This window comes from Mirounga angustirostris, unplaced genomic scaffold (genome assembly GCF_029215605.1).
Source record: "Mirounga angustirostris isolate CCGP_5_RB_7025 unplaced genomic scaffold, mMirAng1.0.hap1 SCAF_12, whole genome shotgun sequence".
NCBI lineage: Eukaryota > Metazoa > Chordata > Mammalia > Carnivora > Phocidae > Mirounga > Mirounga angustirostris.
The window spans coordinates 21,063,782-21,089,893 of record NW_026991720.1 but is presented as its reverse complement, the minus strand read 5'-3'; the positions used below and the strand labels follow the sequence as shown (position 1 = coordinate 21,089,893).

Here is a 26,112-nt window from a genome sequence, read left to right as displayed (position 1 = left end):
TTACACAAAAGCACTTTAATTGACAGTATACAATTTTCCAAAATATAGTTCTGTAAGAAAATGGCAATAATTAAGTATAATCTTTACAAACAAATTTCTCAGTAAATTCCAGTGTACTTCAGACCCCTGTCCACGAAGACATATGCTCCCCCAGTCACCTGGGCAAACTGTTTAACATTCACTGATAACAAGAGACACACACACATCGAATAGTCATCCCCTCCCTTCCACTGGGTGTTGGGTTTTCACCAAACCTGAGCCAATCAGCTCATGACAGTGATAAACGATAAGCCATTGCTTTACTCTTGCCCCCTCTGCCTTCCTGGAGCTTGTTCCCTTTGATCCTTAGTCCTGCTAGTAGAAGATCCATGTGTAAAAATTCATTCAAAACTGTTTCTTCACAGAAAAGTATCACTCATTTAAGTCTTAGGACTAAATAACTCCGAGGAAGTGTAGACCAGTTATGGTTCCTATTGTGGTCTCAGGTCCTCCCCAGCCTTGCTGCAGGACAAGATTTGAGAATGGAATTCTGTCCTTGGTGTCATCCTGGTGTCTGTCCTTACTTTACTCATTCATTCTGAGGCCCACAGCACCAGTGTTTTAACCCTGTTTCTGTCGCTAACCATGTGATTTTGGCTAAGCCACTTTATCTTTCTGGGCTTCAGTTTCTTTTTCTGTAAGAACAAAACAAAGACTGGACTAGGTCTCTAAAAGCCTCTCCCTAGGACTAGAGTGTCACATACTGACTCCAAGCCTTCCTGTAACAGGCTAGGACTTAGCTGGGGAGGGGGGTTGAGGATCGTCTTTAAAAATAAAAATGCCTGATCTATAAGACAAATAATTTGTCATCAGCTTGTCTTATATTTCACTTTTCACTGGAGAAAAACAAAACAAAACAAAAAAAAACTTGTCATTTCTAGTGAAATAGACATTTACATTCCTGTTCAGAGAAAAAAAAAGCCACCTCAACTAACAAATGTTTTTACAGTGTATATTCACTTAAAGCAGTAGAGTGGATTAACATGTGGCTGTTGTATTTACATTATTAAAAACTATGTATATCTGTATCAGCTTGGTTTTCAAAGTTTCTCCAGTATATTGTCAAGAAAGTTTAAAGCTCAAGAAGTGGTTTAAATAAACTTTCTGCTAGCTTTCCTTATCATGAGGGAAAAAGAGAATCTTGCGTCTAGACTAGATTAAACCCGTATTCTGTCCTACGATGCAAAGCGTATTCTGTACCTCCTTCATAAGCACTGCTTGCTTCCCTCCCCAGTCACAGAACAGCGTGCTTCCCCACTGGGTTTCCATCCAGTCATCAGATTCATGATTTCTGGCCTTTTATTCACCTTAGGGAAGCCAGTTTGCCGCTGATCGAAAGTTTATAATCTCTCTTCGGCACAACCTGTTTAGAGTCATGCTGAGTTCCTGGTGTTCCTTTTCTTTCTTCTCAGCCCCAGAATCTGACTTACCAGACAGCACTTAGAACCTAGTGCAGACGTGGGGTGAAGAGGACCTTTGCAGATGCATGGCTGGATGGCCCTGGACAGATGTCTAGTGGCAAGAGCAAGCCAAGGCAAGGTATTGGATTCTGAAGTTGCCCTCAGAGGCTAGAGTCACCCAGTCTGGATGCACCCAAAGGAGCATCTGAACCAGCCCAAAGCTTCCCAAGGTTCTCCTTGGACAGAGCCACCACAATCATTCCTCTTAACCAAGTATAATTTTACTCTCGTCCCTGCCACGCATCATCTCTCTGCCCAAGAGGCCATGGGGCTGTAGCCCTCGATCAGTTTGCGGAGGCATACTTGCTGTCTCTGTCTAAAGACCTGGCTGGCTGGTAAAATGTGACCCAGAAAGAGCAAAGGAGTAGGATCCAATCCTGGCCTCTTCCAAGAAGCCCACAGGGTGGAAAGAATCAAATGTTAGCCAGGAAGGAAGCAAACGGATCTCTTCCTGGTATAACAAGATTTCCTCTATTTTTTCCCCCAAACTGGCACTGTTCTCTACCCTGCCGACCTCCAGATGCTAGAGAATCAGGGCAAATACTTTTGGATCCTTGTTAGTCTGGCATCTCTCTAGCTCTTGGGAAACTCACCAGAGGCCCTACTTGAACCCTAGGATATCAAAGGCCAAAGGCTATGAAGACAGAATCAAGGCAGCCAGGGAAGGACATAGATCTTCCCCCAGCTAAGCTCCTTTAAAAAATCAGCTGTCCTAAAGCAGGCTACCTATTTCATCAGGACTCACAGCCTGGGCCTGCAGGTTCTGGGGTTCTGACCTCTTGCCCTGAAATTACAGTTTTCACTCTCCTAAGCAGTTCTGCCCATCCTCCTAGTTGGTGCCAGGAAATTTCACCCAGGAGCAAAAGAGACTGTGGGCAAAGTTCCACAAAATCTGGGATTTGGGCTTCCCAGAAAATCAGATTAAACCTCACTCTGTCCAGTCCTCGGGTGCCTTCTGCTTGGAAGCTAACTGCTAAGCTCCCTCAAAACCCCTTTCCGGTACTGCTTCCCTGAGATGCCACCAGAAACTGCAGAAGTAGGCAGCCCTGCTAGGAACACAGAGAAGGGGACACGGCAAGGCCCAGCTGCATGCCCGAACAGTGAGGGGTCATTGGGAACCCCACAGCACCCCCCACTGACTGCTCCTGAGCACCTTAAAATGCATCGCACTTTCTAGGCCTTTCTGGCCCTACGGCACAGGAGAACCAGGAGTCAGTGAGATTAGTTAACTGAAAAAAAAAGTCTCCCAACAACTGAAGCTTTGGCTTGTGGCAGTAGAGGGCTGGACTAAAAAACAAATAGAACAAAACTCTCAGCAACTTGAAAAGTCCCTGAGTTTCCTATGGAACAGAGAGTAAAGCCTATCCTTCCTAACTGTATCGATCGATTGTCTGGTAAGACACCTCTGTGGACTGGGCCCCGGGAAAGCCTGCCCTACAGCTACTGCTCTTTCTTGCTGGATCTCAGGGGGATCCCCGAACTTGGGTCCTCACCCCACCAACTGAGGAGTGAACAACAAAACAGAAACACTTCACCTTCATAGCCGCTGCAGGTTTCAGTCCCCGGTGGGAGTGGGGGGCCAAAGGAGTTCCTGCCCTGGGTGATGGGCCAGGACCCATCCTGGGGGTGAAGGGCCCCCCTTTTCTCTTCAGCTGCAGAAGGATCCCTGAAGCAGACCTCGTTCACACTGAAGTCTTGTGTGGGTTAAGTCTCAAGATCCCTAAGCAAATGCAAGGAAGCCAGAATCCGGAACAAGGGGTTCGAGGCCATGAACGAATGGTGGGAGTCCCAGAGGCCCTGGGACAGAGTGGGGCTACAAAGTGAGTGGAGGGCGGGTCAAGCACAGAGGGGACGGGAACACTGGCAGGCGAGGGTGGGGACCTGTACTTGGAAGGAATCAGATCCCCCGGAGACAGATCTGGCCCTGCTGTCCCTTCTGTCCCATCCATTGTCCCATCCATTGACTGTGAGCTTCGCCTCACCGGGGAAGCTCTGAGGGGAACGTACACCGCTCTGAATGAGGGGATCTCTGTTTCCATCCTGCCTCTGTCGCCGAGGGGCTGTGTGAGCTGGACCTTACCCCAGTTAGGCCTCAGTCACCTCGGATGCGAGATGAAGGGATTCTACTAGATGACCGTGTGGGTGGCTCTCCCTCTCGTCTTCCAGCAGCACTGAGCTCAGGCACTAGTGGGTTATTTTACAAGAGGAATCTAGACAGAATGTGATTTGTTCAGTTTGGTGAAAAGGGAAAATTAAGGCCCTGTGGGGATTGGGAGGAGGGGACCTCCAAGTCTGCTTCCCTCCCCCGTCTTTCCCTCAGCTGGGAAGGATTTTCCTCCCCTGTCCAAATGGCACTTGAGGTGGTTCAGTCTGGAGCGCTGTGGTCCTGTCGGAGGCTGCCCACGGACCTGATTAGAGGTGCGTGTCTTCCTCCTCGTCTAGGTCATCCTTGGCCAGGTTGTCCAGAGGGACGATCCAGCTGTCCCCCAGCTCCCCATTAAGGTTGACCACCTTTTTCTCTTGCATCTCTGATGAGGTCTCCATCACTTCCAGTGTGGGATTGTCATGGTAACCATTCTCCACTGTCTGCAGCTCCTCTGTTAGCCGTTGCTAGGATAGGGAAGACGACCCAAGAAAGGGTGATTTTTGAGGGCTCGTGGCCTTCCTATTACACAGGTACCCCTACAATCCAGGAACCCCAGTTCGGGTAGGGTGTGCAGTAAACGCTCTGGGAGGCCATCGTGGTTACTGGCCTGCCTCAGGACTACTTTGAAACAGGGACTTGCCCAGCATCCTGGAATGCCCAGCTCACTTGACCTTTACCCTGTGGGCAAATCCGTGAAGTCAGCGTAAATGGACTTTTGTTTTCCAGAAGGCTCCAGTCTCTTTCCTCCACCCCCCTCCCGCCCCCACCACCCACCCAAACTTACTCTCCAGGCACCTGCCTCACCCCACTGTACTGAGTCAGGAAGGACTGTAAGAAAACGACTTTCATCGGGTCGGGGGACCGAGGACCTCTCTCAGCCTAAGCCACCTGGGTAGAGCAGGACCTCACCATCTGTGCCAGAGAGGAGCCAGGAGATAGCACTTTCCCTGGTCTTTATCTGACCTACAATCTGGCTCTCACAGTCGAGTCACCCGGGACGCTTTTGGCAAATACTCAGATCCAGAGATTCCATTTCAGTTGGTGTGCGTGGAGGCAGGCACGGGAATTTTCCTAAGTGCCCCCGCAGTGCGCGGCCAGGGCTGAGAACCACGTGTCTGGGTGCGGCTGGCCCGACGGGAAATCGGGCAAGGCGGGTAAGGAATTTCTGGTTAGCCAGGTATGCCTCGCCCTTTTCTTTCAGGGAATCCTCAGCGCAGCTCCGCAAGGTGGTCATTATCCCCACACGCAGATGAGAGGCTCAGAGGTTACAGGCCGGGCTCAAGGTCACACAGGTAATCAGAGGCAGAGCTAGGGCTTAGCCCCCCCCCCACGCCTCTTCAATTTGCCATGGAACTTCGCAGTTCCTTCCTGTAAGGGATGGCCTTCGCCCGTCAGGAAGGGCCCACGGCCCACTCACTTTCCTCTGGCAGGGCGGTAATGGGGTGAGGTCACCTGGCGCACGGCTGCTTCCCCGGTGAGGGCCGTGAAGTCCTCACCTGGTCCTTCCTCTGGGAGAGACGCTGGTGGCAACAGCCATACAGGGCCGCGACGAGGAGCAGGAAGGATGCCATGCACACAATGGTGATGATGAGGGGCATGCTGAACCGGTCCTCCGTCTCTTCGGGTGGCCCTTGGTTCCCAAACTTCATGTTACTGACTCCCACCTGCCAGCAAGGAGGACATTATGTGGCAGACAACAGAATGTGGGTCACTCCCACCCAGTTAGGAGCTCTTCTGCTTGGCGTTTGTGGGGGCCTCTCCCGTCACCCTGCTGTCGCCTCTCTAACCCTCCCGTCTTCCAGCTGCTTGCAAGCGGGAGGTTCTCCCACAGCGAGAGATACTGCTGAGCAGAGCAACTGTAGACTTCTGAGGAAGGGGCTTCCGCCCAGCACACAGAGGAGTCCACTTACCTCTTTCAGCTCGTCCCACTTGTCTTTCAGCGATTCATACACATCCCTGGGCAGGAGGTTTGCTGTGGGGGAGAGAGACGTTGCTGGTGGTCCAGCTCAGAGGGACGTGTAGGGGATGGAGACTGGGCCCCAAGAGGAGGACGCGCTGTACCTCAGTCTCCCGAGTGCGGTCTCTTGGGTGGCCCTGGAAGGGGGCGTGGCCTGACCCTTCCGACGAAACACCGGCCCTGACCCATCTTCATGGCTCCTGAGCGGTCAGCCCCTGCCCCATTCCCACCCCACTTAGACCTCAGCACCCCCTACCCTCAACTCACTCTGGACAGCGATTTCTTTGACTGCCACTGCCTGGGAGTCTTGAATAGGTACCAGCCGTATATGGCACTTATCTTGAGCTGGGTTGAAGGCGGCTTTTGCTGCTCGGCACAGAAGCATGACCAGTTTGTCATCCGAACTGCTGTTCCCCGCCTATTGTGGGGAGACCACAAGTGATTCCTCAGGGATCAGGACAGCAGCCTAGGCTTGTGGGGCTGCCCTTCGGAGCCAAGTTCAGGAGAATGCTGCTGCCTGGTGTGAACCTATTTCCCGCTTCCCTCAACTGGGGCCATTCCCAGGCCTGGTAGGAGTCACCGGTTATATGCTGTGCTGAGCCAGTCCCTGCCTTCTCTGACTCCTGCAAATCTCTTCCCCCGGTCCCCTCACCCTGTTTATCTCGTCTGTGGCTGAACAGGATCTTTCACCTGAGTGCCCCCTTCTCTCTCGGAGCTCTTCAGGGGTCATGACCTGATGCCCTTATCCTCTCCCTAGAAGGGCCTGAGGCGGCGCTGCCCAGCAGCCTGCCACTCACTTGCCAGACCTCAGGAGGTGAAGCCCCAGCTCTCAGCCCAAGGTTATCTTTCTGAAAGTTGAAGCGTGCATGCCCTTCCCTAGACTAAGACTCCGGTCGTGAAGCCAGGGAAGGCCACCACTGAACAAGGGGACATGGGAGTGTCTTGAGGATGCACGTGGGGATGTCTTGGAGGGGGATCTTCTGTACCCCTCAGCAGAACACGGCTGACACGCCTTTAGTGCTGAGGGTGAGGAAGGAAAGTGTGGACAGCTTTTACCTGGTCCTGCCATGTCATCTACAGTCACCCCAAGCTGTGTTTCTCTGACCTGATTTTGGAATAGGGTACTGAGGTAAACAAAAGGACTCTTGGCATGGCTCACCTCGGGACCCCAAGCCATCCTGGGGTTTCTATCTGGGATTTCCTAAGCTTAGCAATCCCTCTGCCACCAACCTTCCTTTTATGGCACACAGCAAAAATGCTTCTCCCAACCAGTCACACAACCTGGCAAGTTTTAGCCAAAAAGAGAGCCTGAGAATGGCTGGGCATACATCAGTGTGATTCCTGCCTTGTCCAATAAGCCCAGCCCCAGGGCAACACTGCTCCCCTTTAAAACTCCAGTCTAAACGTATGCTTTTGGAAAATTCCAGCAAAATGAGCACTCAGAAGAAAACAACTGTAAAAAAAAATAGAGGCGGCATTAAAATGCTGTAAGCCCAAGTTCTCCATCCTTTAGAAACCCTGTCGTTCCGTTCTACTTCCTCGGGGGGTGTTTGCAAAAGCAGTCACTGACCAGGAGAGGGCAGCCGTGAGCCTCCCGTCACTTGCACTCAGGAAGGCCCTTAATCCTCAAAGACTGGCTGGCTGCGGCGGTGGCCGGCGGCAGCAACACCCCACCAACATAGCACTCCCTCTCACACAAATGTCCTCTGACACAAGCAGACGCTCCCAGCCAGCACACACACACACCACCACCACCACCCCCCGCCCCGAGTATGGGCAATGCCTCCCCGACGCTCAGGAGCTCTGACCGCTCAGGCGAGAGCGAGATTATCTCCATGCTGTTCTTCCACTGAGACCGTCAGATGAATACAGGGACCAGCAAACAGAAAACCACAGACTATTAGGACAGGGAAAGTTAGTTAGGCTGACTGAGCCTCTTGTTTTCAGCCGGGGCCTCTGAAGCCCAAAGAGATCAACTTAACTAAATCACAGCCTGAACTAGGACTGAGGTCTCCAGACTCTGGGAACATGTGAATAATTACAGAGGGCAAGCCTAGGAGACCCGGGGACTTCTGGCCCTGCAGCAGCCCTGTGGGACTTGACTTAGGGGAATCTGAACTTCACTTTGTCTATCAGCTGGAAGGGGCCACTTCCCAAGGAAAGAGCAAGGGCAGGAAAATGAACACATTTCTCAGTCCATTTTCAGAAGGAACACTCCATTCCCTTCTACCTTCCCTACTCCTGCTGCTAAACCACAGTTTGGGGGTATAGATCAGGCTGGAGCCTAGATCAGCAGGGTACTCACACAGAGGCTGGTTTTTGTGAAGTTCAGGATGAGCATCTTGTCAGTTAGCCTTTCGGGAGATTCGCACTTTATCTAGAAGAAGAAGCCACTGGGATTCAGGTTCAGGCTGAGCCTGGTGGGGTCCCATCACTGACCCCTCCCTTCCTCCCCCCAGGGTGGGCGACACAAAGGAAGGAGCTCCTGGCAAGCTGAGGGTGTGACTGGACAGAGTTTCAGAGCCAGGTGTGTTACTGGCTGTCCAGCCATCTAAGCCAGAATCTGGCAAAGCCAGAGAGAGGGGGTGATTGGATGACGGTTCCTAACAGCCCTTGCCAGGGGCTCTGGGCTGGAGGGACGAGTAGAAACACTTCTTAGAGCCCCTTCCATCTGAGCCTGGGCTCTCTTATCTGTCCCACCCCTGCTGGAAGTACCCTGTCATCCCCATGAGCCGAGGAAGGAGGAGGGATGTTGGAGACTCGGGGGGCAGTCGAAGCCAACTGAGTGCTGGGGCTTCTGGGTCCCTTGACTGGAGACGTGGCCACAGGTCCCGATGAAGGGCCTGCAGGCTGTGGAGCCTCCGACAAAGAGGTCCCAGGAACAGAGGGAGTCCCAGTGGCAGAGGAAGAGGTCCCAGTGTCGGAAGAAGAGGTCCCAGTGTCGGAAGAAGAGGTCCCAGTGTCGGAAGAAGAGGTCCCAGTGACAGCCGGCATCATGCTGGATTTCTGCAGATTTCCTTCTAAGGTAACCAGTGATGCTGTAATTGGGAAAGCAAAGGCTCTGAGAAAAGAGGAGTGGTACCTTTAACAGCAGAGGGCAGTCTCTCTTGTTCTTAGTTCCTGGGGGTTCCTTGGCCTTATCCCCCACCTGGACCACAAGCTAGAGTAAGCAGGCTATGAGGAAGAAGGGGCAAACTGATGAAGCCATTTCCTGTACCGTATTCCAGGGTGGGTCAGACTGGACAAGCCAGGGTGAGACCCGATAAAAGAAGTCACAGTGACAGTGACAGCAGCGACAGCTAATACTCAACGGGCACTCACTGCATCTGGGGGACTGTCCTCTGTGCCTCCAGGGTTACCTTCTTAGGTCAATCCTCACAACACCCCGACGAGGAAAGTACCATAAGCAACCCTCGTTTATAAATAAGCCAACTGGGCTCAGAGGGGCCTGATGATTTGCCCAAGGTCACATGTGAAGAAGCGGCACATCAGGAACTTGAATCCAGGTGTACCCGGCTCAGAGCCCTTGCTCTGACTGCAGGATGAGACCTCCTGCAGGAGAAGCAGGTGCGCTTAACATCAGGAGGCATTCTGACCACCTGCGGAGTTCTCGACAGTGCAGACCCTCAGGTCCACACCGAGAAATTCCGATTCAATAGAGATCTCCCACGGGTCATGTTCGTGAGGCTTATGATCCATCCGTGGGTTTTAAAATTTATTTACTGGGTTAAGATCAGCACTTTTAAAAAGGAACCAAGGAAATGGGATGGAGTAGAAAATACTAGGGCCCTATCACATACGGTAAAATCAGCCCTGGTTAGTGAAACTTCTGTTTTCAGTTACATGTGTGTTCTACGTTTGTGTTCCTGGATCATAGTGTAAAACTAAGTAAAATGTATTTCCTACTGGAGACTGCCAGGTGGAGAAACACTGTTCTGAGTATTAATGCCCCACCACTGCAACTGCCCAAGCCTTGCCCAGGAATAGACTGTTGGCTTCTGCGTTCCACTGGGCAGGCCAGAACACCGGCCCCATCAGAATAACACGGCCCTGCTGGCCTCTGCTCGGCACTGAAGGGGGAACCCGAGCCTGAATGGAGGCGGTGTATTCACAGAATTCAGCCCTAAATTCCGTCTTCCAGCTGAGCAACTGTATGGAATGTAAGCACTCAGAAGTTTCTTCTTGCTTGGGGGGAAAAGCACTACTTGGGGCGGCTGGCTGGCTTAGAAGAGCACGTGACTCTTGATCTCGGGGTGAGGGGTTCAAGCCCCACGCTGGGTGTGGAGCCTACTTAATTTAAAAAAAAAAAGCATGACTTACGTGGCGTGGTAGGTGTCCCGGGTAACGTGGAGCTGAGACCTGCCTCCATGCCTGGACTGCCTGAAGCTACTGTAGGGCTTCTGCTTGGTCCCTCGGGAGGGCTCCCTGGAGGCCTCAAAGCAGCAGGGTTTGCACTTGGTTGGTGAGGGCCTGTTGGGGCGCTGCCGGTGGGGAGAGCAGAAGCGGGGCTGAGGGTGCTAACCCGATCTGGGGACGGAGAGGCCGCCTGCTCCTGGTCCTTAGTGGTCATGTGGCTGGTGGTAACACCCGGGCTACCCTGGGCTCCAGCTGTCTGGTTCTTCGCGGTTTCAGGCTGCGTGGACTTAGGGGGTGGGCCAAGCGTCGTCTTGCTTAAACCTTGCGGCTCCTTTGCGCCGTCACCAGTTACGCTGGGCTTGCTGGAGGCCTTCGCATCTTCGTCCGTGGGCGCGACGGCTGCGCTTGGCCCGCCCGGGGCTGATGTGGGCCCCAAGCCGCTGGGCGTCGTGGTGGCACTTCCGCTGGTGGCCGCTGCCGTCACCCTTTCCTCAGTCTGTGTCAGAAGTGTGCTTACTGTAGTCTGGTCTGTGGCCCCCGCCGCCTCACCGGCTGCTGGCGCCGGGATGGGCACGTTTGGGATTGTAGGTTTTGTGGTGGTGGCCGGGCCACTACTGGGCTTGACGTCTGTTTACAAAGACAACACAGAAGCGAGTTAGGCTATTAGCTGGGAGTGTTTCTCTCCACTCTTCTCCAGCCCTTCCCCAGGATCTAGAGGCCTTGCTCCCACCACTGCCATGTGCCTTGGCTGAAGGCCTGGGTCTTCGATGTGCCCAGATTTTAGGAAGTTCAGGAAACCTCTCGGGACAACAAGAGTGAAGCAGAGGAAGTCAAGGGAAATTGTGCAGAAGAAAAAGGGCAGGCTGGCTAATCCCAGTACACGTGGAAGCCTGCAGCCAATGCCCTGCCCCTCCCCCCATCCAGCGCCAGGCCCGCACGCCCTTCACGGTTTCCACATGCCACCACAGAGCCAGGCTGCCCAGATCCCCTCTGCCCCCTTCTCCCCAACTCCCAAGCACGTCACCCTGCTGGGGACACAGCAGACTCATACCTACTGAACTGCCCTGTCATAGGCATGGCAAGAGAGACATGCCTCTGTTCTCAGGGAAGTATAATCTAGAAGGAGAAGCTGACAACAGTGACGTGACACCAACTGCCATTTAAGTACAACTGGGAGCCATGCCAAGGAAAAGAAGTACAGCGTGCTTTGACTCCGTCCAGCATGGTAGTTTAACCTTAGCAGGAGATCAGGGAAGGAAGGCCTTATTAATTTTATTCATTTGTTTAACAAGTTCTTTATGAAGGGAACTGTTAAGTGTGGGCCCTAGGATACAGTGGTAAGACACATATGATCCAAACCCTCAGGGAGTTTATCTTCTGGTGGGCAAGACAGGAATTAAGTGGGACAGAACAACTAAACATCAAATCCTGGAGCCTGTCTGGGAGAAATGAACACGAAAACGATACACAGAACAGGGGGTGGGGGCTGTTTAGACAGGGTGGTGAGGAGAGGCCTCTCAGAGATGCCCGTTCAGCTGAGACTTGCAGGGTAATGAGAACAGTGTGGAGAGCAGGAGGAAACGTGGCCAGGCAGAAGAACAGAGCCTGCAAAGGCCCCAGAGCAGAGAAGACACAGGTGAATGGAGTTTGGGGGGGGCGGTGTGGCAGGGAGCAGGGCTCAGAAAATCAGGGCCTTACAGGTAAAGGGCCAGGAACTTACGGTCCAGACCCTACGTTTCTGAGAATAAAAGGAGACTCTCTTAAAAATCATATCCTAGGTAAAATGAGACATAAGATCACCCTCCAGTAAAGATTTTGGACTTTAAGTGCAAAAAGAAGCCACTGAAGGTTTTAAGCAAAGAAGTTTTATAGGGTGATTTGCAAAGAAACACATTTGCTGCTCTAGGGGCTGTGGATTGGAAGGGAGAGCGTGTGGAAATGGGGAAGAAAGAGGCAAGGGCAGTAATCCAGATGGAATGGATGGCAGTCAGCTGTACAAAGTTATTGACAACAGAGACAAAAAGAGAATGGATCAAGATTCTATTTGGGGGGCACCTGGCTGACTCAGTTGGTAGGACCGTGTGACTCTTGATCTCAGGGCTGTAAGTTCAAGCCCCATACTGGGGGAGAGCTTACTTTTTAAGACTATATTTTGGAGACAGAATCAACTACTGATGGACTACTAAGTGACGAGAAGAGAGGAATCAGGATTGTTCCTGGTTTTCTGTTTGGAGCAGAAGGGCGAGAGTGGTGGGAAGAATGTAGTGGACCTTTACCATTCTTTTTTTTTTAAGATTTTATTTATTTATTTGTCAGAGAGAGAGAGAGAGCGTGTACACACAAGTGGGGGGAGGGGCAGAGGGAGAAGAAGGCTCCCTGCTGCGCAAGGAGCCTGACGCGGGACTTGATCCCAGGACCCCGGGACCATGACCCGAACCAAAGGTTCGGCCTAACCGACTGAGCCACCCAGGCGTCCCATGGACCATCACCATTCTTTATAGCCAATCAGAATCTATGCCATTTTTCTCCATTTGGGGAACTCCCCACATAATACAACGTTGATGGCAGCAGGATTTGCCTCCTCCTCGCCTATTATACACTGAAAATGACTGATATTTCCTTTTCTAGCCTCCCTTGTGACTAGAGCACAAGCATGTGCTAAGCTGTCATGAACCAGACACTTCCATCCCAGCCAGGGAGTGAAGGGGCAGTAGATGATGAGGAACGCTGATGGCAGTAACCATGACATCATGCTCAAGTGCAAGCGGCAGTGGGGGGGACGCCAGAGTGAGGATCCACAGCCAGCCCTGCAGCACCTCCTGCTTGGCCCTGATGAGCAGTACTGGCCTCTTTGGACCACTGCTATAGCCTAACTTGGGGTGATATTAAAAGCAGCCCTAAATGTAATGTGGTCTCCAGCAATCCCGGTTCCTCCATAAGTACACAGTAACCCAGTATATTTTACACGTGCACACACACACGCACAGTTTTGCTGCTGAAAAGCAGAAATTTGTATCAGGAGTGGTTGTAAGCAACAGGACTTCAAGGATTAGGTTTTGGGCTTTATTGGGTTTAAAGGCAGAATTCTGCAAGTATTAGGGGACATGACTCCAGTATCCTATGGCATCTTGTAGAGAAGCAGTCACATTATCACCTGTCATCTAGAATGAAGTACCCATGAAGGGGCTTCGGTATTTGCTGACACAGAAGAGTATGAAGGGCACACATAAAAGGATATGTGTTAAAAATCAATGCACCATTGGGGCGCCTGGGTGGCTCAGTCGTTAAGCATCTGCCTTCGGCTCAGGTCATGATCCCAGGGTCCTGGGATCGAGCCCCGCATCGGGCTCCCTGCTCAGCGGGAAGCCTGCTTCTCCCTCTCCTGCTCCCCCTGCTTGTGTTCCCTCTCTCTGTCAAATAAATAAATAAAATCTTTAAAAAAAAAAAATCAATGTACCATTATGGTTTGTCAGTGGTTTTTCCTTCTTAGTAGTCATAAAATAGTGGTGCTTCTTATAACTGATCATGTCATAATACTTTTTTGACAAGAGAGGAGATTGCTGAGGGGGATACCAGCATATTTGAGGAATTAGGGGATGTGGAATAGGGTGGTTACTTCTTACTGTGGTGAATAGCTTAAAACAGGTTTCTTAAACCCCAGAACTACTGACATTTTTTTGGCTAGGATATTTATTTGTTATAGGAGGTTGTCCTATGCATTATAGGATACTTAACAATATCCCTGGTCTCTATCCACTAGATGCAAGTAACATATACACACATCTCTCCCCAGTTGTGACAAACAAAAATGTCTTTATATATTGCCAAATATCCCCTGGAAGAGACAAAACCACTACCAGTGAAAACTGGCTTAAAGAAAGAGAATAACAGGGGGGGCCTGGATGGTTCAGTTGGTAGAGCATGCAACTCTTGATCTTAGGGTCATGAGTTCAAGCCTTAATGGTAGGCGTAGACCTTACTTTAAACAAAACAAAACAAAAAACAAAAAAGACAACAAATTCTAATTCCTAAATCCTCCTATCAAAGCACAGACTGAAAACCAGAGGCTTTCTGAGACTACAATAAAGGAATCTCTTCTTGTTTGCAGTTGAAGAGCAGAGAAGACCAAAAGACAAATGTAAAAGTTTGATCCCATGAGTTGCCAAATTACAGTGTTGGTTTAATTCATAACTTCACCAGGTCTCTCATGTGAAAAAAGGACCTTGGGAATTGTAATGGTGACATATGAGAGGATGCAGATGAATCAGGGTATCCATAAGTCTCAATCTGCAGTGGAGCTCACTTTGCCAGTATCTTCAACTGCTGTTCTCCTGGCTGCTGATGCCGTTCCTGCCTTGCTTGAAAACTCTTAATAGGCTCACCTGAGCTCACTGACACAGAAAGCCACATTGCCTCATCATCTCTTCAACTCTTCACTTTTTCCAAACCTATAACAATAATCAGACTCCAGTGTGCCCAGAAAGACAAATACAGAGTCTGCCCCAGGAGGAGGCTTACACACAGAAATATCCGTAATAACTCTAGCAAATATGTATGGTTATACAATATGAGTGTCCTAGATCAAGGATGGGTCATAATATCAGGCTGAATTTATCAATATGGGTAGGCATACCAGAGATTTTAGATTCAATATGCTGACTTAAGCAGTCAGAAGTAGTAGTTCTAGTTGTTTCCTTAGTTGGTGAACTGAAACCTAGACTCAATTGTAGTCTACATTAAATAAAGTTAAGTTGCCAAAAATTCCCTGGAATAATGAATAAGAAGAAATCTGAAATCTTAGAGAGATACAAGTGTTAGAATGGTTTATCATGGGGGCGCCTGGGTGGCTCAGTTGGTTAAGCTGCCCCGCTCTTGGTTTTGGCTTGGGTCATGGTCTGGTCGTTGCAGGATGGAGCCCCACATTGCGCTCTGCACTGGGCACGGACTCTGCTTCAGATTCTCTCTCCCTCTCTCTGCCCCTCCCCCACCCTGCTTGCACGTGTGCTCGCTCTCTCTCATTCTCTCTCAAATAAATAAATCTTTAAAAAAAAGAATGGTTTATCATGTGTAATCTGCTCACTCACACTTTTTTCCTTAAAGAGCTCATTTGACCCCTGCTTCACCAAGGCTTTGAGAACTACTATATTTCATGAGTTCTGAGATGCATATGTTTTCATGTCTGTGAAATGAGAATGTGTTATAAGTTACTGTAGATCACACTTTGACAGTGGTCTTTTGTTTTTCTAAGTGGGTCATAAAATTAATAGTTCATCTTATCACTGAGAGTATCTTGGATTTGATTAAATTTGGGATATTGTTGAGGAGACGTAGCATATTCTAAGAGATCGTCGTGGCTGTTCTTCATTGGCTGGGTGTGCTAGTAGGGGATAATGCTGACTTCAGTGGGGATGGACACCAGGTTCCTTGGGTAGCAGTAGAGACAAGAGTAGAATTCCATTTCTAGGAAAAAAGGTGGGTATAATACCATAATGGATGGCAGGACCACCATGGTAATCAGAATAATCTAACGAAAGGAATTTTGGACAGGGGCTAATAATCGTGTGGTCTTTAGGGGCAGCCCACTAACATCCCACCTCAAGACTCAGCAAACTGTGACCTGTGTCAAATCACCACAGTAGAGAACACAGCCAGCCACTCATCCAATTCCCAGGACTGAATCTTTCCACAAACTCAGGGTACCCTGAATGAAATATGTATTTGTTTCCAAGACTGCTGTATCAAATGACCAAAACCCAGGTGGCTTAAAACAACATAAATGTATTCTCTCATGGTTCTAGAGTCTAGAAATCCAAAATTGGCAGGGCCATGCTTCCTCTGAAGGCACTCGGGAAGAATCTTTCTTTGCTTCTTTGTGGCAATCTTTGGTATTCCTTGGCTTGCTGTCATATCCCTCCAATTATGGCTCCATCATCACATCATGGATACCTTCTTCCCTGTGTGTCTCCCCTTTTATAAGGACACTAGTCTTTGGATTTAGGGTTCACCCTGATCCAGTAGGACCTAACCCAGGATGATCTTAACTTGATTATATCTGCAAAGTCCCTATTTCCAAATAAAGTCACATTCACTGGTACTAAGTACAGGGGATTAGGACTTGAACACATCTTTTGGGACAGGACACTATTCAACCTCATAATCTGCTCCCCTAACCCCACTTATTTCACTATAAAAACCAGGGTTCTTAGTTTCAAATATTAGAAATCAACTAATGGAACCCTGTGTGCCCCTCGGTTGAGCAGTGGCTTTCTATGGTCTCCTCTGCAAATGGGCTCTGTGCCTAGCATCCCTGTCCCCACCACCCATGATCACACGCCGAGGCCGGGGGCGGGGGGGATTGGTCACCGCCGAGGGGGGTTGGTCACCGCCGAGGTTTCCACCAGCCCACAAACAACAGCAAGGCAGCCACCTCATTCAGTGGCTCGCTTATGGCCACCCACAGCTATGACTGGAGCCGCCTGCATTCCCTTCCAGTAACAGCTCCTGCGGAAGTGCAGAGTATCCTGGGGAAGCCATCCCTCACCACCCCAGCTTCCCCAAGGCCGACCCGATCACTGGTGGGCAAGCTTCTTTTTCGGGAAGTCCACTCTCCCATTCATGGCTACAGTGTTAGAGTCCCAAAACGCTTGGAATCTCCCCAGGCCTCCAGCAGGATGATCACCTGTGACTTGGCTCCAGAAACCATGAGGAAGCAGCCTGTGGCCAGCCTAGCAAAGCCAACACCGGGCCCCAATCCTGAGTGGCCACCACCAGCCACCAGGCTTCAGGAGGCACTAGCTCATCAGAGGCCCCCCTCCCCCCTCACCTCCTCCCCTCGCTGTAGACTAGGCAGGCTGCAGCAAGCAGAAGCAGTTGGGTTCTTTTTTTTTTTTTTCCCTGCAGTTGGGTTCTTTTATATCAAAACAGCGAAACACCAAAAAGGAAGTTGAGAGAACCCCACTCTTTACTATCCAAGCCACATGCAAGCCTTCCTGACACCCTGTAACTCCATGCCTTCCACCAAGTGGAAAATAAACTCCAAGCAGCCAGTAAAAAAAAAAAAAAAATCATCATTTTGCTAACAGAATCACTTAAGATGGCTAAACAATCAGGCCTAGGGGGCACCTGGGTGGCTCAGTCAGTTAAGCATCTGCCTTCGGCTCAGGTCATGATCTCACGGTCCTGGGATCGAGCCCCACATCGGGCTCCCTGCTCAGGGAGGAGTCTGCTTCTCTCCCTTTGCTGCTCCCCTCTCCCACCCATGCTTTCTCTCTCTCTCTCAACTAAAATCTTAAAAAAACAAAAACAAAAAAACAATTTAAAGACTGAGCTAAAAATCCTTGCATTCCAGATCTATCCCAAGAGGTCCATCCATAATCCTCGTCCATAAACTTCCTTGCACTGATTCCCTATTCTTGTTCCTTCTGAGTTCCTAACCTTCTATTTAAAAATCATTAGCTACTACCTGTGAATCTGGTCAGATCCTCACCTCAGTATAGCTTGCCTTCAAAAAACCCCAAAAAACAAAAAAACAAAACAAAACAAAAAACTGACCATGAAATGTACTATTCAAAGTCTTGCCCATTGGAAGAACTTTCCTTCCTTACCATACTTCAGTGTCTCCCCTAAACAGGGCTATTATCCCACATCAGTCCACTCTTGCCTGCTCCAGCATATTATACACATAAACATAACTTGGCTTTATTCACTCCTCAGACAACTGATCACAGGGAACTATTCTCTTTGGGACCTTTGGGGATGAGTTGAGGGAAAGGTGGCAGTATGGCAGGAATAGGCATGCTGAGGGCATGAGCCACATTGCAATTTACAATGTATACTTCCTTAGGACCTGCTCAGATCTGGTCCTGTATATACTCTTCAATTTCATAATGGAAAGCTGCAAAATAAACCCCCCCAAAATAGGAGGAATGAAATAATAAAGATAAAAGCAGAAATTAGTGAAACAGAAAACAAAAGACAATAGCAAATATCAACAGTCAAAAAGTATTTTCTTTTTGTTAATATAGGAAATTTATTTTTTTTATTACTCATTTTTTTTCTTACATAATCTCTACACCCAACATGGGGCTCAAACTCATGACTCACGAGTCGGATGCTCTAAGCCAGCCAGATGCCTCCAAACAGACTTTCTTTAAAAACTAATAAAACAGTAAAGACTTTGGTGAGGTTGATCAAAGGGGAAAACAACCCAGAATGCATAAATACAAAATACGAGGTATAAAAATAATAAAAGGCATTTATAGCATGGGCTATTATGAGCAAATGCTGATAAATTTGAAGCAGATTAGATGGACACATTCCTAAGAAAATACAACTTACCCGAGTGACTTAAGAAGAAACAGACATAATAATTTGTCCTATATGCATAAAGAAATTGAATTGGTAGTTAACACGTTTCTCAAATAGTAAATCTAAGCCTGGATTCAAGGATCAAATAATTCTAGCCTTTTACATGAACTTCTCTATAGCATAGTCTGTTCTGCCTTAATATGTGTGTCTGTTAAAAGAACTAGTTCATACACAGTGATCAATCAACAAGACACAAAAAGTACACACCAAAGAAAAAGACTGATAAATTTGGCTTCATCAAAACGAAGAATCTATGTGCATCAAAAGAACCCCAGGAGGGCGCCTGGGTGGCTCAGTCGTTACGTGTCTGCCTGATTCAGCTCAGGTCGTGATTCCAGGGTCCTGGATGGAGCCCCGCATCGGGCTCCCTGCTCAGTGAGGAGTCTGCTTCTCCCTCTACCCTTAGCTCATGCGTTCTCACACTCTCTCTCTCTCTGTCAAATAAATAAAATCTTTTAAAAAAAGAACCCTAGGACTTCCAGTTTCAGTCAACGAGAACAGAGAGCCGGAAAGAACACTGCTCCCACCCTTTCAGCCAGAAAAAAGCTGGAGAAACAGAAAATTAATGACTTTTCTTGAACCACGGGAGAACTGAGGTTGTGGGCAAACAACTCTCCTGAAAAGTGGAGACAGGCAGCTGCAGGGAGAAAGGGGACCCAAGTATTTGTGTGCATGGGACAGAGTTCGGTTAATGGTTGCTAAAGTTTGACTATGGGCTACTGTGAAGCCTGGGGAGCTGCTGACTCGGGAAGGTCCCCACTCTGTGTAGGCTTTCTCCCCCCAGGAACCCCACCAGGAGCTCATGAGGAAGCCTGGGGAGAACCCTGAGAAAGTTCCCCCTTGGGGCTGGCTAGGGGAAGAAAACAATAGTCACTGCTGAAACTCCATATAGCCCTATGCCCCCTAGGGGAAAAAAGCCTTACTTTCAGGGAAAAGGCCAACAAAGTCTGTAGCCCAAGGACACTGGTGGAAACCCACCCAAACTGGGAAGGAAAATGATAGCCACCAATGAGACCCTGCCCAGATTCACCTCTCCTCTTTCTTCTAGGAAACAGAAGCATTAACTGCAGGAGAAAGGCAAAAAATTATAGCCTGAGGGCACTCATGGAAACCCACTGCAGCTGGGAAAGGGAACAGGAAAAATAAAAAAGCTCTTTACCCCTGGGGAGGGCAGGGATACGTGCTAAGTCCAGCATAACTTCTAGAAAAGAGGCAGAGCACCAATGATGGCCACACCCTCAAGCCCCAGGTTCCAGCGCCTTTGTAAGAATCACGTTTAAGCAAAACATCAGAGAGTGTCCTTCTCCCTGCCACTAACCCAAAGTGTAGCAAACAGCAAGTGTGAAGTAAAAATAAGTTGAATAGGGGTGCCTGGGTGGCTCAGTCAGTTAAGAGTCCGCCTTTGGCTCAGGTCATGATCTCAGGGTCCTGGGATCGAGCCCCAAGTTGGGCTCCCTGCTCGGTGGGAAGCCTGCCTCTCCCTCTCCATCTGCCTCTCCCCCAGCTCATGTTCTCTCTCGCTCTCAAATAAATAAATAAAATCTTAAAAAAAAAATAAGTTGAATACAGCTGGAGGGAATTGTGAAAGACAGACTCTGCAAAGCAGCAAAAAGGGAAGACTTACAGCCAAACAGGGAGACCAACAGAGGTATTAATTGGGGGATTTGCAGCCTGTGGTGCAAGAAGTTTTAAATGAAGCCCAGCTCCTCACTAGATTAACACAAATCCTCACAATGAAGACACAGCAGAAGAAAAGCCACAGGCTGGGCAAACACCAATCTAATCTCTGTCTCTGTGGATTTGCCTGTTCTGGACATATAATGAAGAGTCTCTCGTGACTGGCTTTCTCCAGTTTAGTTTCACCCATGTTAAAGCAGGTGTCAGTTCTGTATTTCTTTTGATTGCTGAGTGATACTCCAGTGTATGGACATACCACATTTTGTTTATCCATTTATCAGTTGATGCACATTTGGGTTGTTTCAACTTTTGGCCATTTGAATAATGCTACTACGAAGATTTGTGTACAAGTTTCTGCGTAGACATATGTTTTCGTTTCTCTTGGATATATACTTAGGAGTGGAATTTCTAGATCATATGGTAACTCTGTATTTAGCACTGAGGAACTGCCAAACTGTGACTGCACCATATTATGTGCCCACGAGCAGTGGATGAGGGTTCCAATTTCTCCACCTCCTCAGCAACAACTGTTATCATCTCTTTCATTACAGCCATTTTACTGGGCATGAAGTGGTATCCTGTTATGGTTTTAATTTGTATTTTCCTAATGACTAATCAAACCCAGCAATATATAAAAAGGGTAATACATCATGATCAAGCAAGGTTCATCTCATGGCTAATTCAGTACTTGAAAATCAAAGCAAATCACCGTATTAACAACAAAATGAAAAACCATATGATAATCTCAATATATGCAGAAAAATCACTTGACAAAATTCATCACTCATTTATGATTTTTTAAAAATCTGAGCAAACTAGGAATAGAAGGGAATTCTCCTAACTTAATAAATGATATCTTCAAATTAAGCCAATAGCTAATATACTTCATGTGGAGAGACTGAATGCTTCGCCCTTAAATTTGGGAACAAGGCAAGGATGTCCTCTTGTCACCACTATTTAACAATTGTACTAGAAGTCCTAGCCAGTTCAATAAGGGGGGGAACGCTCCTTAAATAACTTAAACTGAACAATAGAAAGATAAATCCGTTTTTTTTAGTGTGCAAAAGATCTAGAAGGAAAAATTACCAAAGAAGATATACAGATGGCAAATAAGCATATGAAAAGATGTTCAATGTCATTAGGCAAATGCAAATTAGAGCTACCCTGCAATGCCATTACACACCTATTAATGGCTAAAAACAATCTGACAAGGCCAAATGTTAAACAGGAGCTCTTATACGTTGCTAGCAAGGATGCAAAACAGGACTGCCACTTTGGAAAACAGTGTAGCAGTTTCTTTTAGTCAGGCATACAATTGCCATACCATCCAGCGGGTATATTCTTAGTATTTACCCCTAAGGATTAGAAACTTGTGGTCACTCAAGAACCTATATGCAAATGTTTATCACAGCTTTATTCATCATCAAACTGGAAACAACCAAGATATCCTTCAGCAAAGGAATCGATAAAACAAACTGTCATACATCCATACAATGACTACTTAGCAATAAAAAGAAACTACTGATTCACATTACAGGGATGAATCCAAAAGATATTTTAAGTGAAAGAAGCCATAAGGCTACAAGTGTGTGAGGCCATTTATATGATATTATGGAAAAGGCAAAAGTGTAGGAATAGAAAAGAAGTCAGTGGTTGAGGGAAAGAAGAACTGACTTAGGACAATGGAACTGTTGTTCTTTTTTTTAAGATTTTTTTTTTTTTAAGTAATCTCTACACCCAACTGCGGGGCTCAAACCTACAACCCTGAGATCAGGAGTAGCATGCTCCATGGACTGAGCCAGCCAGGGGTCCCTGGAACTATGTAGTACTGCAGTTATGGATACAAGACTGTATTTGCGGAAATCCATAGAATCAAATACCCCAAAGAATTAAATTTACGTAGCGCAAATTTAGAAAAAAAATAACTGAAATGTTCAGGAAACCCTAGGATGTAATGGAGACTATGAAAATAAATTTAGCTATTTTGCAAATGTATAACATAACCTCATTGGAGGGATGGGGGAACACAGTTGACCAAAGTAACTGAAAAATAGTTTATTGGCTGGGTACTGTAAAGCTAAAGACAAAAAGAAGTGGATTCAAAGGGGTAAATTTCTTCCTCAGGAGAGTATGGGTTGTCAATTAAAAACCTACTTTATGGGGAAGCCTGGGTGGCTCAGTTGGTTAAGCGTCTGCCTTCGGCTCCGGTCACGATCCGAGGATGCTGGGATCGAGTCCTGCATCAGGCTCCCCACTCAGTGAGGAGCCTCTCCCTCTGCCTCTGCCTGCAGCTCCCCCTGCTTGTGCTCTCTCTCTCTCTCTCTCTCTCTCTCTCTGACAAATAAAATAAAATAAAATAATCTACTTCATGTGTATACCAAGGTTGGTAAATAAGAAAATAAATGATGAATAACACAAGCCAGGTTTCTCACTGTCAGAGAAAGAAGTTGCAAATAAGAAGGCAGGTGGGGAGGAAGCTAAATGAACCCTGTGATGTTTGATTAGTGACAGATGTCACTATGAACTCATGGGTTAACATATGTATACAGAGAAAGAAAGAAATATACAGATGAACGTGTGTACACAGGGGTAAGTACACAAACATTTATTTCTTAGCACTCCACCGAGGATCTAGAAGCAGTGACCCACCAGCAGTATCAAGGATCCCCAACCATTCTCCAAAAACATGAACCAGGGTTCCTTGGAGAAATGGCTTGATTCTAGCGCTGATGTAGGGAAAATGCAAGATGAGCCTGGAATATCTTTTATCATGCCAGAAAGTAAAGAAGTGCTTAAAAAAAGAAGTGGGCCAAGTCCAAAAGACCTAGGGAGCAACCTAATATACATTTCCTGATGTATATCATTGTTGAATCACTGTGTTGTTCACCTAAAACTAATACACGATTGTATGTCAACTCTACTTCCATAAAAAATAAATAACACATGACCCCAGTCAGTCTAATCATTAAAAAAAAAAAAAAAACCCAGCAGACACACCTAAATTGATTGCCCATTCTACAAAATATCTGGCTAGTTCTCTTAACAACCAGCAAGATTATAAACAATAAGGAAAGGCAGAAAAACTGCCACCAATTGGAAGAGACTAGTGAGACATGCTGACTGAATGCAATGTATTCTGGAACAAAAAAGACCATCAGGGGAAATAATGGTAAAACGGGAATAAAGTCTATAGTTTAGTTAATAGTATTGTACCAGTGTTAATTTGTCAGTTGTGATGAATGCAGAATGGTTATGTAAGACAGATAATATTAGGCGAAGCTAAAGGAAAGGTATATGAAACTCTCTGCATCATCCTTGCAACTTTTTGGCAAATCTAAAATTACTTAAAAAGAAAGGTTTTAAAAAAGAAACCAAAAGGAAATTAAAAAGAATCAGAAGATATTTACAACATATATAATCATAAAAGATTCATATCTAAAATATATTTCTTTAAGGTTTTATTTATTTAGAGAGACAGAGAGAATGGGGGGAGGGGCAGAAGGAGAAGAAAATCTTAAGCAGACTTCCCACTGAACGCAGAGCCAGAGGCCCATGGATAGATCCCCAGGACCCTGAGATCATGACCTGAGCCAAAACCAAGAGTCTGATACTTAACCTACTGCTCCATGGAGGCGCTCCTAAAATATATTTCTTAAAAACTTCTGTATATAAGAGAACAATAACCCAGTAGAAAAACAGACAAAACAATTAAACTGGTATTTTACATAAAAGGTAGCACAAGGGGTGCCTGGGTGGCTCGGTAGGTTAAGCATCTGCCTTCAACTCCGGTCATGATCCCAGGGTCCTGGAATAGAGCCCTGCATGGGGCTCCCTGCTCAGTGGGGACTCTGCTTCTCCCTCTGTCCCTCTACCCTACTCGTGCTCTCTCTCTATCTCTCTCTCTCAAATAAGTAAAAATCTTATTAAAAAAGCAGCACGAAAAGCCCATGAACGTCTGAAAATATGTAAGTCATTAGGGAAAGGCAAAATGAAGTAAGAATTATTTCATCACTAGACTGGCAAAATTTTATAAAGTCGGACAATAGCAAGTGGCAGCAAGAACATGGAGCATAAACTGGTACAAACATGCTGGAAAACAGTATGGCGTTCCGAAATGAAACGTGCACATACCTCTCAATCTACAACTTCCAGTTGCACCACTAGACATTTATCCTAGGGAGCCATGGATGAATCAGGATGCGTTCATAAGAATGCCCCTGACAAGACTGCTATATCGGCCCCATACAGGTATCAAACAAATGCTTGCCAACATGGTATCTTCATATACTGGAATACGACACAGCACTGAAAATCAGTGAATTGTGTATTATGTTACATATGTATTACATAGTATAATACATGCATTTACAGAAATTAATCTAAAAATACTAAACAGAGGTGCCTGGCTGGCTTAGTTGGAAGAGCATGCAACTCTTGATCTCGGGGTTCTAAGTTTGAGCCTCACGTTGGGTGTAGAGACCAGTAAACAAAAATAAACTTAAAAAAAAAAACTAAAAGAACAAGAATACTTAATATGATTTATATGATATTTTAATAGGGCTCAAAAATTGGCAAAGTGGGGGCGCCTGGGTGGCTCAGTCGGTTAAGCGTCTGCCTTCGGCTCAGGTCATGATCCCAGGGTCCTGGGATCAAGCCCCACGTCAGGCTCCCTGCTCTGTGGGGAGCCTACTTCTCCCTCTCCCACTCCCCCTGCTTGTGTTCCCTCTCTCGCTGTGTCTCTCTGTGTCAAATAAATAAATAAAATCTTTAAAAAAAAAAAAATTGGCAAAATGAAACAGTATATTTTTAGAGACAGAATTATAGAAAATATCATTAAGATTCTACAGATAATTTATTTTTTTTTAAGTTTTATTTATTTATTTGAGAGGGAGAGAGAGAGCGCACAAGCAGGGGGAGTGGCAGGCAGAGGGAGAAGCAGACTGCCCGCTGAGCAAGGAGCCCAATACGGGACTCGATCCCAGGACCCTGGGATCATGACCTGAGCCGAAAGCAGACAATTAACCAACTGAGCCACCCAGGCGCCCCTTCAGATAATTTAATACTAATTTAGGACAACAGCTACTTCTAGAGGGAAAGAGGGAGATGCAACAGGAGTTTCTGGTCTCTCCCCGAAGAAGAAGGGCTGGCTGATGGTGCTGAATGAAGAGCTGCACCATGGAAGTCCCTGGCGGTCCCAACTTGCAGTTTCATCCGGAACAGTGTGGCTGGAAGCCTAACCAGGGCTGACTGAAGGGAAGTGAGCTTGTGTGTAGATAATATCAAACATTAGGTAGGAAAAGGAGCAGAGAAATCGCTGGAAGGGGCTGGAATAGTCAAGAAAGTTTTGCTATTGGGGTGCCTGGGTGGCTCAGTCGTTAAGCGTCTGCCTTCGGCTCAGGTCATGAGCCCGGGGTCCTGGGATCGAGCCCCGCATCGGGCTCCCTGTTCCGCGAGAGGCCTGCTTCTCCCTCTCCCACTCCCCCTGCTTGTGTTCCCTCTCTCGCTGTGTCTCTCTCTGTCAAATAAATAAATAAAATCTTATAAAAAATAAATAGGGGCGCCTGGGTGGCTCAGTCGTTAAGCGTCTGCCTTCGGCTCAGGTCATGAGCCCAGGGTCCTGGGATCGAGCCCCCGCATCGGGCTCCCTGCTCTGCGGGAAGCCTGCTTCTCCCTCTCCCACTCCCCCTGCTTGTGTTCCCTCTCTCACTGTGTCTCTCTCTGTCAAATAAATAAATAAAAAATCTTAAAAAAAAAAAAAGTTTTGCTATTCTTTTTGAAGGTAGGAAAGGCTGAGAAGAATGCTCCTTGTTTTGTTCCCTCTGTGATGTCTCATTGGGTCCTTAAGATACAGAATGACCGTCATTAGACAGGTGGACACTTCCGCCTTTGAAATGGGAAGAGATGGGTACACACATAAGTACGTTTGTCATTTTGGTAGTGAAAAGATTAAGTGTTCTCAATCAAGCCGTGCTGTTATAGATGAAGTCATGTGCAAGGGCAAAGTACGAAATGCTCATTTTGGAAAGAAGAAAAGTGAGCCTACTGGAAAATGGTTCTTGAACTTTAGTGCGCATCAGAATCACCGGGAGGGCTTGTTAAAACCCCAGGTG

General features: G+C 47.4%; 1 protein-coding gene across 1 annotated transcript in view; it reads right to left on the bottom strand.

The window, feature by feature from the left end:
- Positions 1-26,112, bottom strand: part of PODXL (podocalyxin like) — a 48,403-nt gene continuing 22,291 nt past the window's right edge. The window contains exons 2-8 of the mRNA XM_045864251.3: positions 9,923-10,585; positions 8,318-8,640; positions 7,908-7,979; positions 5,870-6,020; positions 5,556-5,617; positions 5,142-5,309; positions 1-4,109 (exon numbers count right to left, since the gene is read on the bottom strand). Coding sequence (XP_045720207.1) covers positions 3,912-4,109; positions 5,142-5,309; positions 5,556-5,617; positions 5,870-6,020; positions 7,908-7,979; positions 8,318-8,640; positions 9,923-10,585 — 1,637 coding nt within the window. The 3' untranslated portion in view covers positions 1-3,911. The remainder of the gene's footprint in view (positions 4,110-5,141; positions 5,310-5,555; positions 5,618-5,869; positions 6,021-7,907; positions 7,980-8,317; positions 8,641-9,922; positions 10,586-26,112) is intronic.